Source organism: Phytophthora sojae, assembly GCF_000149755.1.
Source record: "Phytophthora sojae unplaced genomic scaffold PHYSOscaffold_8, whole genome shotgun sequence".
In the NCBI taxonomy this organism is placed as follows: domain Eukaryota; phylum Oomycota; class Peronosporomycetes; order Peronosporales; family Peronosporaceae; genus Phytophthora; species Phytophthora sojae.
In genome coordinates this window covers 2,467,729-2,484,925 of record NW_009258122.1, presented here as the reverse complement: position 1 = coordinate 2,484,925, position 17,197 = coordinate 2,467,729, and the positions used below count along the sequence as shown (strand labels likewise).

General features: G+C 59.4%; 9 protein-coding genes across 9 annotated transcripts; 4 read left to right on the top strand and 5 right to left on the bottom strand.

Moving 5' to 3' along the window:
* Positions 1-78: 78 nt before the first annotated feature.
* PHYSODRAFT_318014 (hypothetical protein) lies at positions 79-1,239 on the bottom strand (the record flags this gene model as incomplete). Its single annotated transcript, XM_009535548.1, has 1 exon — positions 79-1,239. The coding sequence occupies one exon, from the start codon at positions 1,237-1,239 to the stop codon at positions 79-81; it is 1,161 nt and encodes a 386-aa protein (XP_009533843.1).
* A 2,478-nt stretch (positions 1,240-3,717) lies between these two features.
* PHYSODRAFT_563867 (hypothetical protein) lies at positions 3,718-5,779 on the top strand (the record flags this gene model as incomplete). The annotated part of the gene is made up of 2 exons (XM_009535547.1): positions 3,718-5,503; positions 5,585-5,779. 2 exons carry the CDS (start codon positions 3,718-3,720, stop codon positions 5,683-5,685), a joined length of 1,887 nt encoding a protein of 628 aa, XP_009533842.1. The 3' UTR covers positions 5,686-5,779.
* Positions 5,780-5,831: 52 nt separating this feature from the next.
* On the bottom strand, positions 5,832-6,870 carry PHYSODRAFT_318021 (hypothetical protein; the record flags this gene model as incomplete). Its single annotated transcript, XM_009535546.1, has 5 exons — positions 5,832-5,860; positions 5,914-5,981; positions 6,053-6,256; positions 6,326-6,579; positions 6,670-6,870. 5 exons carry the CDS (start codon positions 6,868-6,870, stop codon positions 5,832-5,834), a joined length of 756 nt encoding a protein of 251 aa, XP_009533841.1.
* A 46-nt stretch (positions 6,871-6,916) lies between these two features.
* Positions 6,917-7,999, bottom strand: PHYSODRAFT_287162 (hypothetical protein). The gene has a single exon (XM_009535545.1). The coding sequence runs from the start codon at positions 7,960-7,962 to the stop codon at positions 7,072-7,074; it is 891 nt and encodes a 296-aa protein (XP_009533840.1). The 5' UTR covers positions 7,963-7,999; the 3' UTR covers positions 6,917-7,071.
* Positions 8,000-8,015: 16 nt separating this feature from the next.
* Positions 8,016-8,408, top strand: PHYSODRAFT_337857 (hypothetical protein; the record flags this gene model as incomplete). The annotated part of the gene is made up of 2 exons (XM_009535544.1): positions 8,016-8,087; positions 8,250-8,408. 2 exons carry the CDS (start codon positions 8,016-8,018, stop codon positions 8,406-8,408), a joined length of 231 nt encoding a protein of 76 aa, XP_009533839.1.
* A 744-nt stretch (positions 8,409-9,152) lies between these two features.
* On the top strand, positions 9,153-10,046 carry PHYSODRAFT_304734 (hypothetical protein; the record flags this gene model as incomplete). Its single annotated transcript, XM_009535543.1, has 1 exon — positions 9,153-10,046. One exon carries the CDS (start codon positions 9,153-9,155, stop codon positions 10,044-10,046), a length of 894 nt encoding a protein of 297 aa, XP_009533838.1.
* A 729-nt stretch (positions 10,047-10,775) lies between these two features.
* On the top strand, positions 10,776-13,004 carry PHYSODRAFT_352438 (hypothetical protein; the record flags this gene model as incomplete). Its single annotated transcript, XM_009535542.1, has 11 exons — positions 10,776-10,813; positions 10,901-10,952; positions 11,044-11,070; positions 11,146-11,315; positions 11,403-11,470; positions 11,575-11,801; positions 11,885-12,031; positions 12,132-12,285; positions 12,362-12,417; positions 12,498-12,690; positions 12,757-13,004. The coding sequence occupies 11 exons, from the start codon at positions 10,776-10,778 to the stop codon at positions 13,002-13,004; spliced, it is 1,380 nt and encodes a 459-aa protein (XP_009533837.1).
* A 189-nt stretch (positions 13,005-13,193) lies between these two features.
* PHYSODRAFT_361736 (hypothetical protein) lies at positions 13,194-14,157 on the bottom strand (the record flags this gene model as incomplete). The annotated part of the gene is made up of 1 exon (XM_009535541.1): positions 13,194-14,157. The coding sequence occupies one exon, from the start codon at positions 14,155-14,157 to the stop codon at positions 13,291-13,293; it is 867 nt and encodes a 288-aa protein (XP_009533836.1). The 3' UTR covers positions 13,194-13,290.
* Positions 14,158-14,721: 564 nt separating this feature from the next.
* PHYSODRAFT_425453 (hypothetical protein) lies at positions 14,722-15,294 on the bottom strand (the record flags this gene model as incomplete). The annotated part of the gene is made up of 1 exon (XM_009535540.1): positions 14,722-15,294. A coding segment is annotated over one exon (573 nt), but the record flags the coding sequence as incomplete, so codon positions are not given.
* Between the last annotated feature and the right edge of the window lie 1,903 nt (positions 15,295-17,197).

The window sequence follows — 17,197 nt, the reverse complement described above, 5'->3', positions numbered from 1 at the left end:
ACCAAGTACGTGTCGTGGTCCTTGGTCTCACCTACGCATTAATAGGTAAGTGGTCACAAGTCAGCTAGCTGTTTAATACTAGTTGCAGACTAAGCCGTGCACGTTGTCATCCTCACCTGTAACCTTCGACGCGACAAGGGGTGCGTTGCCAGCGAAAAGCGTGCCGGACGACGTCGCCGTGGGGCTTAGCGGGTGCTCGATAGCTTTGATCGGCGACTTGTCGTCCAGGTTGGGCGCCGGTAGGGAGTCGAAATCGGCTGCGATCAAGTGGTGCTTCGGGAAGGCCGTGCGCAGCGTGTTCAGCAGCTGCATGGCGCCCGTGGGGACGAAGGCTGAGTGGAGCACTGGGTCGTCCTTGCCCAGCATGCGGCGCACGCGTTGGGCCAGCCCACTGTTGTTCTTGTACGACACGCGCAGCGGCAGCTCGCACCCAAAGTAGCGCAGCGTCTGGCGGATGAGCATGTCCTTGACGGGGCGCGTGGCCTCGCGCAGCAGCGGCGTCGCGTCGGTCTCACTCTCGCCCTGCTGCTGCATCAGCACGACGGTCTCGAACCACTTGCCGTTCTGCAGCGTGACCTTGTCGTGCGGCAGGTTGTCCAGCACCTCGAGCGCCAGGAAGAAGCACTGCGAGTTGACGGGCGCGTGCGTGTCCGCGAAGGTCAGGATGTCCTGGTTGAGCACCGTGCACTGCTGCGGGTGCGCGGCCTCGACGCGCTTGCGCTGCCGCTCGGCCATCACGGGGCTGATCTCGATGAGCGTGTACTTGGTCTTGGCGTACACGTCGGGCGCCTGCTGCTGCAGGAAGTCGAGAATGTGCAGCGCGTTGGACCCGGAGCCACCGCCGATCTCGAAGATCTCGAGCTGGTCCTGGCGCAGGAAGGGCGAGCTGAGCATGTAGCGCGCCAGCGCCTGCGAGTAGTGCGGCGCGAAGACCTCCACGGGCGTGAGCCACGCCTCGGGGCTCTCCTTGTACAGCTGCGCGACGACGTTGCGGTACTCGCCGGCGCCCCAGAGGTTGCCGAAGTCGATGCCCTGCGCTGGCGCGTGCAGCACCTCGCGCTGCGCCGTCGTGAAGTAGCCGGCCTCCTTGGCGTAGAGCGACGCGTAGATGAACTCGCGCGTGAGCACGCCTTCCTCCTCTGGGGCGTCTGCGGCGGCACTGGACGCCACGCCGCGCGCCAGGCATGCCGCCGGCCGCAGCCGGCGTCGAGCAGCGGTAGCGGCGCTACCGCTTAACATGTCAATCGCTGAAAAAAGGGGAAATCCTGTTTCGGGGCCGTATTTTTGAAATAATTCTGTTTCGGGGCCGTAATGTTCAATTGAAGCGTTATTCTTGGAACATACCTTGATTTGTAAAATATATGTAACGTACCCTGTAGCCCAAATGTATCCTGCTGCCAATGTGTTAACAGTAACGTATCTTGTTTTCCAAGTGTTACCTATCTCCCAATCGTACTCTGTAGCCTAAGTGTAGCCCGTAACCTAAGTGTAGCCTGTAGCCTAGTGTAGCCAAACGGGGATGTACGTAACACGCGGAGAATATTGCGCTGAATCGCATGAGGCTTTGATCCATCTATAGCGGCACCCTTCGAGGCGGTTATCGATATCGGAAGCCTTCTCAGCGGTTCCATTGCTCCTGTTCTTCTTCCGTATCTGAACACGCTTCTCCGATCGTCCGGTAAACGCGCTTCGGGCGGTCTTTCATTAGTAGAGGCAACTCGAAGCTCTTCTATCGACGCCACGCGCACTTCGTTCCCCTCCAGTCGCTAGCCCATCGCTTGGAGACATGTAAACAATAGAACCCAGCTGTGCTACACAAACAACCATTAGCACCTTCGTCCTTCATTCACAGAGGAAGCTGGCGGCGCAAACACACGCTCGCTGTGGTCGCGGTGGCTAACGGCGGAGCTCTCTCTCTCTCCGTCAGGTGTCGGGGCGCGGCGCTGCTTAAACGGGGGCATTGTCGCTCTTTTGGCTCGGTAAACCATCGTACTTAGCATACCCTGCTACCGGTACTACCAGTAGCTTACTGGTTATGTCACAACGATTGGTGGTCTTTAGTGGCCATGCAGGAAGTCAATTGCGATGGCTTCACCTGTGGGCGCGTCTAACGTAATAAGGAGATGCTTGAATTTGCAGTGGTTACCTATGTCGCGCGGGTACGTCTCCCTTTCAGCTGTACGGTATTAACATGCAGTGTATGGATACTGAATGCTGAATAGAAAGCGGATCTGTTGCTTACCTGTTGCTACCTGCTACAAGGTAATGGGTTGCCCGCTTCCAAACGTGCGAGAGCCACGAAAGCAACGGAAGAAGCACCAGAAAGATCCCGAGACTGCTATGCGAGGCGGTGTTATGCCATCGTAAGCTTGTATGGCACAGTTACGGGCTACACTAGGCTGCAGGCTACACTTAGGCTACAGGGTACACTTAGGCTACAGTTGGGAAACACGATACATGACAGAGTGCACATTGGCAACAGGATACACTTGGGCTACAGGGTACGTTATGGGTATTTTCCAAATCAAGGTATGTTCCAAGAATAACGCTTCAATTGATTTTTGTTTTGTTTTGTTTTGGCATTGAGGTACATTGTTGTCACTTAACTTCGTGGCTAACGACATCGATGACCTTGACGGAGGTATTTTCCAAATCAAGGTATGTTCCAAGAATAACGCTTCAATTGATGTTTTGTTTTGGCATTGAGGTACATTGTTGTCACTTAACTTCGTGTTTTGTTTTGGCATTGAGGTACATTGTTGTCACTTAACTTCGTGGCTAACGACATCGATGACCTTGACGGAGGTCGTCTCTAACCGATCTCCCTGCTTTATTACCCCTAGTGGCTACACACTCAGGGCTGCCCCCAACCGTTAAGGTGTGAAGGCCCCGAACCCCGAAGCGTTCTCATCGCTGATGTGCTCCAGCCAGTGCCCCACGTCACTGGCTGCGTAGGCATGAAGATCTTCCCAGATCGAGTCGGAGCCGATGACTCGAGTGGGTTTACATTGCATGCTACGCCGTGTATTCATCGCCAGGTTGGCGAGCGCATCGGCCATCTTGTTGAAATCGCGTATGTGATGCTGCCAGCTGATCACGGACAGTTGATCCGCAACCCGCCGACTTTGCCAGTATAGCTGAGTGAGGTGTTTAGCCTTTGGTGGTCGCCGCTTCTGCTGCTGATGGATGATAATTTTGCTATCCCCAGTGGTCTCCAATTGTGGCGATGACAGGCCTTTAACCCCATAGGCAGCCCCATGTTCTCTGCAATGTTGTTCGTTGTGGAAGGTGCCGCGTATGACATGCTGATAACCCAGCAGATTTCGAAAACACCCCACCCTTCGCCGACCCGAACCACTGCCGCTCCATTCCCTCCAGGCCCGGGAAAACAATTGAACATTACGGCCCCGAAACAGAATTATTTCAAAAATACGGCCCCGAAACAGGATTTCCCCAATAATATAAGGAGGTTGCACTTGAAATTTGTATTGAATCGATACCTACCTTTTGTGTGGGCACACATATTCCGGTCCGGGAATTAATCCCTATTGGGCTGTACGTACTACTGCCGTAGCACTACCAGGATAACCCGGTTAAATGAGAGGATTAACTTGATCTAACAGACAGACAGACAGATATCCGCCCGCAAAAACCAGGGAGAACGAGGAAGGTGAGGGAGACGCTACCGCCGCAGCTACCGCAGCTACAGCTAGGACCATGTCGAAGGCGTGCACCCTGGAGAACGGCGTGCTGAACCTGGCGGTGCTGCGCGAGGACTCGCGGCGCGAGCTGTTCTCGATCCTGGACTCGATCGGCAAGGACATCTGCTTCGTGCTGGACCCGGAGCTGAACGGGCCGCTGAACCACGTGCTCGTGGACGGCACGGCGGTGCTCAAGGACCACGGCGTGAAGGACTTCCACGCGTTCGGCAAGACGGTCAAGACCAGCTGCGAGTTCGTGCTCTTCCTCGTGCGGCCGTCGGTGCGCGCCATGCGCTACGTGGCTAAGTACATCCGCGACCTGGGCGCGAGCGGGTCCTCCTCGTCCAAGAAGCGCTTCCACCTGTACTACGTGAGCCGCCGCACGCTCGTGTGCGACGAGGTGCTCAAGAAGGAGGGCGTCTTCGGCAGCCTCAGCGTGGGCGAGTACAAGCTGGACCTCATCCCCTTCGACGACGACGTGCTCACGCTCGAGCTGGACGCGTGCTTCAAGGAGTTCTACGTGGACGGGGACAAGACCAACCTGCACACGGTCGCGGCCTCGCTTGTCAAGCTGCAGACCGTCTTCGGCATGATCCCGCACGTCAAGTACAAGGGCACCATGGCCAAGGTCATCTACCAGATGATGGTTCACTTCCGCCGCGAGCAGGAGGTGGCCGGCAACCCCATCGGCGTGCTGGACCCGGAGATCGACACGCTCGTGCTCATTGACCGGAACGTGGACCTCGTGACCCCCATGTGCTCCCCCATGACGTACGAGGGACTCCTCGACGAGATCCTCGGCATCACCCACGGGTTCATCACCGTGGACGCCGAGCTCATCGCCGACGATGACGGCCCCAACTCGGCCAACAGCAACCGACCCGCCCAAGTGTCCGTGCCGCTCAACTCGAACGACAAACTCTACGCGGAGGTGCGCGACTACCACGTCGAGCGTCTCGGCATGAACCTGCAGCAGCAGGCGCGCGAGATCCGCGAGCGCTACGACGAGTTCCGCAAGAACCGGGACGCCTCCATCAGCGAGATCCGCGAGTTCGTCAAGCGCATCCCAGGCCTCAAGCAGAACTACCAGTCGCTGCAGCAGCACATTAACTTGGCCGAGCTGATCAAGAAGACGACCGACTCCAAGAGCTTCCGTGACCTTAAGGACGCTGAGAACCTCGTGCTCACGGGGGATACGATTTTCGAGCAGCTGGAGGAGCGGATCGGTTTCCAGGAGCCGCTGCTTGGCGTGCTGCGCCAGTTCTGTCTGCAATCTGTCGCCGCGGGTGGCATCAAGACCAAGAACTACACGCACCTGAGTCGCGAGCTTGTGCAGACGTACGGCTTTGAGATGATGCTGGCGCTCAGCAACCTTGAGAAGGCAGGACTGCTCAGTCGGCGCGATACTCTGTGGACGGAGGCCAGCGGTTTTGGACTCGCTCGGAAAGCCTTCCGTCTGCTCAACGAGGATGTGGATCCGCGCAATCCGCGCGACATCGCCTATGTCAGTCGCAGTCACGCCGCCGGGTACGCCCCGCTGTCTGTGCGCATTGTTGAGAGCGCGATTAAGCCGCGCGGTTGGAGCGCCGTGCAGGAAGGCCTGCGTCAGCTACCTGGACCCTCGGGAGAAGTCACGCAGACTACAAGCAAGAATTCGAGCGAGGACCCGGCGGCGCCTGCTGCCGCGTCCAAGCTGGACAACTTCGGCAGCGAGGAACGCAAGGTGCTGCTCGTGTACTACCTGGGTGGTGTGACCTTCATGGAGATTGCTGCGCTGCGTCATCTGTCTCGCCAGCCTGACTGTGAGTTTTTCGCTTTGTTTTAGTCTTCTTGTCTGCAGCTTGTTTTTTCCTCACGTTTGGTTGTGTTTTCTGCTTGCACAGGCCCCTACGACATCATCGTGGCGACAACTAAAATCGTGAACGGCGACACGCTGCTCAAGTCGTGCTTTGACAAGGAGGTGCTGCGCTTCCTGAAGCTGTAACTCGTGCGCGGCTGACGGATAGAGGAAGGCAAAAGTATAACGTTTGCGTGGTTTTAGGTTTTGAATATGGTTGCCGCCCGAGGCATACATGTATTGTCTTCTCTGCTCATCGTCGTAGTGTTCCAACCGCGGTCTTGCCACCCTCCTTACGCTCGAGCTTGCAAATGTAAATGGCCTCGTCGTTGTACTCAATAGCATCCCCAGTGTTATTGCTGGAGCTCGAAGGACTCGAGTCTGCAGCGTAGACAGCAATGCTGAAGTGATTGGCAGCCGTCTCGAAGAAGACCTTTTCCTTGCTGGGGTTTGCAACAATGGTGAGGAAAGTACCATAATGCTCAACGGTGAACGAGGGGAATCTAGTACGTACGTTGGCAGGCGTTGCTTGTAGGCAAGCAGCACGACGGGATGTTGTCGTGGTTGCTCCTCGTCCTGCTGTCCGGGCTTCGAGGGGGTTGTCACGTCCAGCAAGGTTGAAAGAAAAGCGGAGTGGGAAGCTGACTCATACAGGCAGTCCGAAGCCACCACGACGTCGACCTGCCGGCCGGCAATGACAGCATCCGCAGGCTCGCCCCTACGGCAACACAAGTATTCACGTGAGCTCTCGGTGTGACCCACAGAGGGCTTATCAATCGCGGCACACCAGCACAGCGCGTGGACAGCTAAACGTTCGCTGGCTGCGAGTGAGGCCGCCGAAGCGTGTAGGGCCGCAGCAGCTCGAGCATTTGAGCAGGTCAGCGGCAAGACGCTCTCGAGATCCGTGAGCAGCAGCGAAGATACGTCGCCCGTGCTTGCGAGTGCCAGCCCCACCGCGCCTGGGCCTGCACCCAGCTCCAGTACATGTCGATGCGTTACGAGCTGCGGCTCGGCCTCGAAGAACGACACCATTGCACGCGCCTGTTAATGTCCGAAAGAGGAGAGAGAGAGTCAAAGAGGGCAGCGGCAACACCATCCCGAACGCACGCGATCCAGAGCAATGACACGCACGCAGTTCCACACGACGCCAGCAATGCCGTGCTTGGCCAGGTCCTGGCCGACGACCAACGACGACGGCGCAGTTTGCAGCTCAACCGTTGTGGAGGGAGCACTCGCCTGCACGTAGTTGACGCCGAGCTTCGGGCCTGTCGATGGATGCACTACTGCACGCTCAAAGAGAGCAGCCTCCCAGTGTTCATTCCAGCGCGGCATACTCTCTCCAGCAAGATGAAGAGTCACGACGAGATCCGCGCCATTTCGATACACAAACCACGGCATGTATTAATGCCACCAGGAGCTAGTTACTACAGGACTACGACCCCCTTCGCACTCATCTGCCTACCATCTACTGCAAGTGCGAGGAGGGCTGGACGCAACCCGGCCGGCCATGCCTACTCTCTCTCTTGACGCAATTTACTTCTGCTCCAGCTCGAGGCGGGCCAGGTGCAGCGAGCTCACGAGGCCGATGGCCGGGTGGAACGACGCGCGGATGTACTTCTCCACGGGCGGCTGCTGGCCGTACTTGTTCACGCGGGCCACGAACTTCTCGCGGATCAGGTCGAACAGCTTCTCGCGGCGCGCGATGCCGCCGCCGATCACGATCACGTCCGGGGACGTGATGAAGGTCACGTTGATGCACAGGTTGGCCAGGTAGTGCGCGATCGTGTCCCACACGGGGTCGTCGTCCGTGATGTTGGCCAGCTCGCGGCGGTCCACGCCCGTGCGCGCGGCGATGGAGCCCGAGGCCACCATGCCCTCGATGCAGTCGCCGTGGAACGGGCACACGCCCTTGAAGCCCGTCTCGACGTCCTGCGGCGCCTTGGGCACGATGATGTGGCCGCCCTCCGGGTGCATGAAGCCGTGGATGGCGCTGCCGTTCGTGCACACGCCGACGCCGACGCCCGTGCCCACCGTGATGTACACGGCGCTGCTGATATCGCCGTGGCCGCCGTACGCCACCTCGTACAGCGCCGGCGCGTTCACGTCCGTGTCGAAGCCGATGGGCACGTCCGGGAACGCGCGCTTGAACACGCCCACGACGTCCGTGTTGCCCCAGTTGGGCTTGGGCGTGCTCGTGATGTAGCCGTACGTGGGCGACTTCTTGTTGAGGTCCACGGGGCCGAACGACGCGATGCCGATCGAGTCGAACTTGCGCTCCTTGAGCCACGCCACGACGGCGCCCATGGTCTCGTCGGGCGTCGTCGTGTCCACCTCGAACTTCTCCAGGATGTTCTCCGGGTGGTCCTCGGAGATGGCCGCGACCCACGTGGTGCCGCCCACTTCGACTCCGGCGAAACGAGGCATCTTCTTGGTGCTTGGGGGGTGAGGGACTTGCTTGGGACTTGGGAAGTTCCAGAATGAGTCGTGAGTGGATCCACTCGGCGCGCGGCGTGGAGGTGACCCCCCCGCCCGGCGCACCTGAGGGGGAAGTACGGGCCAGCAGGACATCCGTCCCGATGGCTGCTTGGTCCCAACGTTCAAGCAGCTGTTTCGGGCGGGTCACTTAATTCCTCGCGCGGCCTCGGAATCCGAGTCGGATGGGGGATCAAGTTCAAGCGTCACAAAGAGGGAACGTGGCCTCGGCGCTCAAGGCTTCGGGCCCCGGGCCCGTGGCCCGGCCAGTGACCACCACCGAGCGGAAGCGTGTGCAATCCGCGTGGAAGCGCAAGCTCAAATCGGCCAGGAAGCACCGAGACCCGGCTGACTATGCGACAGCGGCCGGCATCTGGAACTTTTCACATGGGTTCTAAAGCCGGCGCCGCAAGATCAGGTTGCACCGCACGAGGTAACGCTGCTGGAAGTTCGCGGAGCGTGGCACTACGGTAGCTGATGAAGAGGGAGCGGAAATGCCGACCGCGACCGCTTTGAAGCATGGCGAAGAGAAGCAGCTGCAGCATTCGGCAGCTCGACAATCGCTATTGTACAGTATGGCCCGACGGTGGAGCGCCGCGTGGCGTACAGTGGCCGTGGGCGGGCTGCTGCTTGTAGTTTCCACTTGTAAACACCCTCTACGTCATGTTGTCGTGCGCGACCGGGTGCTAACACGCTTCAGTTTACTTGACCTTCCCCTACGATGCAGCATTGCAAAGTCACGCTCTCCACGGCGCCGCGCCGCGCAGCAACTTCATAGGCAGCTTTCGCTTTATGTGGTTGCCATACACGGCTCCGCGGCGGCAGCTCTGAATTGGCAGAGCAGGCGCTTCCCACATCGCACTGCCCAAAGTGAGCCCCATGCTTGTCAATCAAAGCCCGCGCGTGTCTATGAACTTCATCCTTGAAGTTCAAAGAGCCGGAACAACTTCAGAATCACATAGTCGCGGCGCAAGTACGTCAGCACGACTTCAACTCGAGCAAAGTATCTTCAAGCCCTCCAGACCTTCCTGCGTCTATCCGTTGCAGCAACCAGTTTCCAGACCATTCATTTGCATTTCGTTTCGTACCAAGCAAGCGCCACAACAACAAGACCTACTACAAGACCCACCCAACCCAAGACAATGCCTCGTTTCGCCGGAGTCGAAGTGGGCGGCACCACGTGGGTCGCGGCCATCGCCGAGGACCACCCGGAGAACATCCTGGAGAAGTTCGAGGTGGACACGACGACGCCCGACGAGACCATGGGCGCCGTCGTGGCGTGGCTCAAGGAGCGCAAGTTCGACTCGATCGGCATCGCGTCGTTCGGCCCCGTGGACCTCAACAAGAAGTCGCCCACGTACGGCTACATCACGAGCACGCCCAAGCCCAACTGGGGCAACACGGACGTCGTGGGCGTGTTCAAGCGCGCGTTCCCGGACGTGCCCATCGGCTTCGACACGGACGTGAACGCGCCGGCGCTGTACGAGGTGGCGTACGGCGGCCACGGCGATATCAGCAGCGCCGTGTACATCACGGTGGGCACGGGCGTCGGCGTCGGCGTGTGCACGAACGGCAGCGCCATCCACGGCTTCATGCACCCGGAGGGCGGCCACATCATCGTGCCCAAGGCGCCGCAGGACGTCGAGACGGGCTTCAAGGGCGTGTGCCCGTTCCACGGCGACTGCATCGAGGGCATGGTGGCCTCGGGCTCCATCGCCGCGCGCACGGGCGTGGACCGCCGCGAGCTGGCCAACATCACGGACGACGACCCCGTGTGGGACACGATCGCGCACTACCTGGCCAACCTGTGCATCAACGTGACCTTCATCACGTCCCCGGACGTGATCGTGATCGGCGGCGGCATCGCGCGCCGCGAGAAGCTGTTCGACCTGATCCGCGAGAAGTTCGTGGCCCGCGTGAACAAGTACGGCCAGCAGCCGCCCGTGGAGAAGTACATCCGCGCGTCGTTCCACCCGGCCATCGGCCTCGTGAGCTCGCTGCACCTGGCCCGCCTCGAGCTGGAGGCCGCCCCGTAAGAGCGCGCGTGATTCCGCACGACATAAACGCAACAAAGTTCGGCACTCTGCTGTGTAGGGGGCAGTGTGGTTTGATGGCGATCCCAATGTTTGACAAGGGTAGAGATCGACCCGCTGGATACGTTCAAGTGCGTTGGTGTCGCTGAGGTTGGTCCGGTATTGACTGGGATGACTGAATATACGTGAGTTCTGATCGTACAAAGATTTTAGCTGGCAGTGTATGGGTAAAGTAGTTGCCGTTGTGTGAACGCTGCAAGTCGGTAACTTGCTGGTGGAACAAGTTGACAAGGATAATGTCGGTTGTGTAGCCCATAGCTACGTAGCCTCATGGAATATACGGGCTGGCCCAGACCGCAATATGCTGCTGACCAGGCTTCAACCTGGCAGCCCGTGTTCAATCAGCACCTAGCCAAGTACCAGCTACATTAGCCGGCACCTTACTCAACGTGGTGAGCAGACTTCAGGTTTGCCGCGTGCTCCAAGCAGCAACCCCGCTCAAGGATGGTCGATATGCATGCACGTCTCGCTATAGATAAAACGAGGTCGGCGGATCTGTGAAACAGAAGACAACTTGAGTACTGCCGGTATAGCTGCAACACAGTGTTGCCAACGCGGAGGAGACAACTATCCTACTCATCAATTTTACCTATCTGCAAATCTCTGAAATACCCACTAACTTGTACAAATGACTTGCCTTCTCGCACTTTTCTTTTTCGACCGAGCCAAAAGATGGCGGACGCTCCCGACGCGCAAGACGCGCTGGCCTCGTACGTGGCGGCGCCCCCCCTCTGCCCCGCGCATTGCGCCCCCCTAACGGCCTCTTCCTCCCCGTCTCCTCCCCTCCGTCTGCGCAGGTTCATGAGCATCACGGGCGCCGACTCCGGCAGCGCGCTCCAGTTCCTCGAGGTATCGTCCAGAGCAGCTCTGTCCTAGAAATCCTGCCCACTTGACCAACTGATTTAACGCCGAAACTCCGCGTGTTTAAACCGCTGTACAGCTCACCAACTGGAAGCTGGCCGAGGCGGTGCGTACCTAGTCAAGTCAAGTGAAAAGTGGATTGAAGTCCTCCTACGCAGCTGTGCTAAGCGGGGTATCGCAGGTCAACCTGTTCATGGAGAGCGGCGGCCAGAGCGCCAGCACGGCGTTCGCGCCCCCGCGGCAGCCCGCGGCCCGCGCCGGCGGCTCCAGCTTCAGTCCGCCGCCGACCGCGCCGTCCTCGGACATGGACGCAGCCACCGCTGCAGCCATCGCCGCCGCCTACGGAGAAGAGTGCGTGCGTCCGCGCGCGTTCGGCAACTCTGCTGGTCGCTGACCTACTGTCCTGTGCTCCTATGGGGGTCTCTCTGTGTGCTGCAGTGACAACGCGGTGCGCGCGCCCGACCCGTCCAAGCGCCAGCGGCTCGTGGAGTCGGAGATGGACCTCCGTGCGTGGACCGAGGAGGCCGAGGCTTTGGCCGGAGGACGCTCAGGACTGACGCTGCTGCTTGTTACTGCTGCTTGGTGCTGTTGTTGTTGTGTGTGACTGCAGTGCGGCCCATGCGCCACCTGCGCGACCAGAACCGCGACTTCGCGGCCGAGAGCATCGCGGCGATGACGGCCGGCAGCATCTCCACGGCCTTCGGAGGCCCCGGCGCCGCGGCGTTCGGTGAGGCCAGCAACGACGCGAACGGATCCGCCAACAACGAGCGCACGCGCGATCTGAGCACGCTCTTCCAGCCGCCGACCGCCATCATGTTCCAAGGAACTTACGCCGACGTGCGTACTGTAGCTGCCAGTGTGGTCTCTTGTGCTTATGGTGGCAATGACGCTGATGCAACACCGGTTTTGCGGCGCTGTAGGCTCGCACGCTTGCCAAGAACGAGGGCAAGTGGCTGCTGGTGAACATCCAGGACGAGATTGTGTTCACCAGCCACATGCTGAACCGCGACACGTGGAGCGACGACGTAGTCCAGAATCTTGTTGCCAGCGGCTTCGTGTTCTGGCAGGTACGCCGATTCGTGCTATTGCTGTGCTATCGACTCGGGGTCTGAGAGGCGCTTGCTTACTCAAAAGTTCTTGAATTCGCGACCCTGGATGTGTGTGTAGAACTATTGGGCGTCGGAGCACGGCAAGAAGTTTTGCAGCCTCTACCAGATTGACCGCGACTCGCTTCCGGTCGTGGTGATCATTGACCCGCGAACAGGAGAAATCCGGCAGCGCTGGACAGGGTTCCTCGAGCCGCAGGATATGACTGAGAAATGTACGCTTATCGTCGTTGTTGTTGGGATGCACCAAAACTGGAACTGATGTCTGTAATTTGTTGTTGCTTTTTGTAGTGTCGGACTTCTGCTGTATGCACACGCTCGATGCACCGCCGACCGAGCAAAAGAAGGCATGAATAAGCACGCCAAGTCAGTTTCACTGTTTAAGCTTGCACTCAGAATTCTCCTACTTTTTGCCTGTTTGCCGCAGGAAGCGGAGCCGAACATTATGGATGCATCCGAAGATGATCAGCTCGCTGCAGCGATTGCCGCGTCGATGCAGGATAACAATGGGGGAAGCGACGATGACGAGGCGAAGGAAGCGGACGATGACATGGACGAGGAAGAAAAGCACGAGGAGGAGGCACAGGATCCAGTTGTGGCGTTGACACCAGAACCCGATGGTTTGTTAAACATGCTGTATATGCCCTTCTTGAGAGCCGTGTATAACTTCGTTGTGCCTGCCGTAGCTGGGGCTCCTGATGTGACTCGAGTTCAAATTCGCGTACCCGATGGAACTCGCTTAACGCGGCGTTTCCTCAAGACTGACCCCCTCGCAATGGTGTGGACATTCGTCAAGGATCAAGTTCCTGAAGCTCGAGGACGAGCGTTCGAGTTGCGTACTGCCTTTCCTCCGAGCGCCGTGGCCTACAATGACACGTTGTCCATCGAGGAGGGCAAGCTCGAAAACGCGTCACTCATGGTCAAATGGCTGTGAGCTTTGGAGGGAACCGCGACACTATTCCTACAGGAAATTTTTCGTGGGGGGGGGGGGGGCAGAGCTAATCATGCCGATATTTGCTATGACGGCACTCCTATCCTCTCGGTATTTGCTGATGCGCAGTGGGTGTGCTGTGCTGTTCAGTTGCGATCCTACAAGTCCAAACAGCGAGCGCAACAGCATAATAATGAACGAAACTGCGTCTTCGATTTTGCGGTAAACCTGTTTGTCTACTCTAAGCTGTGTTCCTTCACTTTCGTATGCAATATGCAAGGCGTGCACATTAGGCACGGGTTTGGCGCTTTTGCAGGGCCACAACCACGAGGAATCGGAAAGCCAACAGGAAAAGTCCGAGCTCGACGAGGCGAAACGCTACACTGCCTCGCTCAGCGCCGTATTCGAGCTCTGCGTAAGTGCGCACCGTGAGCTGCTGCTGGCTGAAGTTGTTCTCCTCTGACGGAATCAAACGCAGCTCGCGGCATGGGATTTCTCTGTCGTCACCACTAGCGCCTCCTTCGACACTGTCGTAAGCGCACGAGTCAGGGACAGCACCGAACACAAGCGCCTGCAGCACTTGAAGCGCAAAATGCTGCGGAGTCAGCATCATAAGCCACGAGACCAAGCTGCCCAGCGCACTGCTCCTCCAGGACCACACGAAGGTCGACAACGGCAGCAAATTGATGGCAGCTCCAGCAACAGCCGCATAACTCGCGCTTGACACCAGCCTCACAAGCCACTGGCCTAGGTACACTTGTCCAAGAGCGAAGACACTGAGCGTCAGCCAGTACAGCGAGAAGTTGCCGCTCTCAGCGACCGACCAGAAGCCGAAGAGTGTGAAGATGAGCACTGCCACAACAAACGCGACCGCCAACGCGAAGACCAGCTCCACCACGCTGGAGCAAAGGTGGTAAGCCACCTCTGGATACGCTTGCCAAGCGCGTTCGCGGCGCCAAGAAGCATTCTCTCGCCAGGCGTTTCCACGACTAGCCCTAGCAACTGCGCCGAGCACAAGGCTAGCTCCAACCATCAGCGTCGACCACGCGATGAGCGATGCGCCTTGGTTCACTCCGTCGAAGGTGTCGTACTCAGTACTTCTCGCCGCGACAACGAGCCACAAGAACGACAACAACACCGCCAGGAACACGCCCATCACGCTAACGCGCTGCCACTGCGCGGTCGTTGACGCCGTGACTGAGCGAGACGTCCAGAGTGAAGATAAGCTACGCCAGTACGATACCACCACGCGACGCATGAGCAAAGTCACCTGCGTTCGCCACGAAGCTGCGTACGCCAATAGACTTCCGCTCTTGTACGCGAGGATGAGTGCCGGTGCGTGTTTCTCTGCTGAGTTGGGGCGCAGATAGCCCACGCGCTGCATTTGCGAAAGCAACGCGCGCTTGGCCTCGCTGCGCTGGAATAGCTGCACGAACCGAGTCTCCTTCTCGTGGTTGGTAGTCTCTGAACCAGTCGACATCGAGGACCCGCTCGCGTATTTTTTCTTCTTCGTGCTTGAGCGCGCCTTGCCTGTCCTGGTCGTCGTCGTCGTTGTCGTCGTTGTCGTGTGCAAGTTCGAGGAGCTTTCGCCCACATTTTCAAGCGCCCATGCTGCGATGCTCTTGCCACAACTACCGAATTTCTTCACGCCGGGAAGTGCTTCCAAGTACTGCACAAGCATGCGGCTCTCTCCGTGGAAGATCGTCTCGCCACGGCTCGAGAGCAGTAGTAGCCGATCGAACGCTCGCAAGTCGGTGGAGGACACCGAATCGCCAAGAGTGCACACAACCGTGCGACCCGTGTAGGCCACCTGCTGCAGCAGTCGAACAATTCGCTTCGCACCCGTCTCGTCCAGACCAGTCGTAGGCTCATCCACAAGCAGCACGCTTGGCGAGAACGCAAGCTCGACTCCGATTGCCACGAGGCGGGTCTCCACGGCGGAACACAGCTCCAAGGGCTGCTCAGCCAGCTCGGTAAGTCCTAGCAGCTCCAGCCAAGACTGAACTGCCTCGAGCTTGCGGCTATCGGAGGTCTCGCTGTCTTGGCGTAGACTCGCACTCAGGACCAAGGCTTCGTGGACGGTGGTCGTTCCATGCCAAACGGTTTGCTCGCCACCAAACCAGCAGTACCCTGTGGCGCGGCGTCTCACCAGAGCGCTAGCTTCATGTCCATTGTAGTAGATGTTGCCCTTGGTTTGATTCTCCTCGCCAGCCAGTGCGCCTAAGAAGGTAGCCTTGCCGACTCGGCCTGCGCCAATCACTGCGGTCATCCTTCCCGACTCCGCATAGCCAGTGGCATCTCTCACAGCATTGCTATGCGCCCCACTACGTTGGGCAGCACACGCAAGTTCGTCGAATGCCACTCTAATGGAGTACCCACGACGAACTGCCAATATCTGCACCCCCTTGCTCGTGCTCGCGGTTTCGGCGGATGTGCCTCGGGCGTGCTCAAGCTCTTCCCCCCAAGCAGCTGCAGCGCGAGCGGTTTGTGCGTGCTCGTTCTCCTCGGTGGCAAGTGAGGTCACATTAGAGTCTTCCACTACATACTTTCCAGCACGTTTAGACCTCCGAACCGCCTTCTTGCTACTCGAAGATGTTTCACCACCAGCCTTTGACACAGTTCTCGCTGCGACCACTGATGCTGCGGCCATATCATCAGCAGTTCGACTTGCCGTCATTGCATCTCGTGAATTTGAACCAGCCTGCTCCGTCACGCTCACGGCGGTAGCGTCCGACGCAGACGTCGTCGTGAGGCTGCTCTCCTCCGTCTCCGTCTCCTCGCGAGTCTCCGTCGCCACCGTCGTGCTCGTCGTGCCGTCCGTGGACTCGGTCTCCGTGGTCGTCTCCACCTCGATCGTCGTCACCAGCGCGCCCGTGCTAGACTTCACGGTGCGCCTCGTCGTGCGGATCGTCTTGGTCACGATGCTGCCGTCGGCCTCCTCTGAGCGGAACACCTCGGTCTTCACCGACTCGCCCGGCGACGAGCCAGCCTGCTCCGTCACGCTCACGGCGGTAGCGTCCGACGCAGACGTCGTCGTGAGGCTGCTCTCCTCCGTCTCCGTCTCCTCGCGAGTCTCCGTCGCCACCGTCGTGCTCGTCGTGCCGTCCGTGGACTCGGTCTCCGTGGTCGTCTCCACCTCGATCGTCGTCACCAGCGCGCCCGTGCTAGACTTCACGGTGCGCCTCGTCGTGCGGATCGTCTTGGTCACGATGCTGCCGTCGGCCTCCTCTGAGCGGAACACCTCGGTCTTCACCGACTCGCCCGGCGACGAGCCAGCCTGCTCCGTCACGCTCACGGCGGTAGCGTCCGACGCAGACGTCGTCGTGAGGCTGCTCTCCTCCGTCTCCGTCTCCTCGCGAGTCTCCGTCGCCACCGTCGTGCTCGTCGTGCCGTCCGTGGACTCGGTCTCCGTGGTCGTCTCCACCTCGATCGTCGTCACCAGCGCGCCCGTGCTAGACTTCACGGTGCGCCTCGTCGTGCGGATCGTCTTGGTCACGATGCTGCCGTCGGCCTCCTCTGAGCGGAACACCTCGGTCTTCACCGACTCGCCCGGCGACGAGCCAGCCTGCTCCGTCACGCTCACGGCGGTAGCGTCCGACGCAGACGTCGTCGTGAGGCTGCTCTCCTCCGTCTCCGTCTCCTCGCGAGTCTCCGTCGCCACCGTCGTGCTCGTCGTGCCGTCCGTGGACTCGGTCTCCGTGGTCGTCTCCACCTCGATCGTCGTCACCAGCGCGCCCGTGCTAGACTTCACGGTGCGCCTCGTCGTGCGGATCGTCTTGGTCACGATGCTGCCGTCGGCCTCCTCTGAGCGGAACACCTCGGTCTTCACCGACTCGCCCGGCGACGAGCCAGCCTGCTCCGTCACGCTCACGGCGGTAGCGTCCGACGCAGACGTCGTCGTGAGGCTGCTCTCCTCCGTCTCCGTCTCCTCGCGAGTCTCCGTCGCCACCGTCGTGCTCGTCGTGCCGTCCGTGGACTCGGTCTCCGTGGTCGTCTCCACCTCGATCGTCGTCACCAGCGCGCCCGTGCTAGACTTCACGGTGCGCCTCGTCGTGCGGATCGTCTTGGTCACGATGCTGCCGTCGGCCTCCTCTGAGCGGAACACCTCGGTCTTCACCGACTCGCCCGGCGACGAGCCAGCTACCATCAATGCATCCGCAGTATACGTCGTGTACGTCGTGGTCTCCGGGGATCCT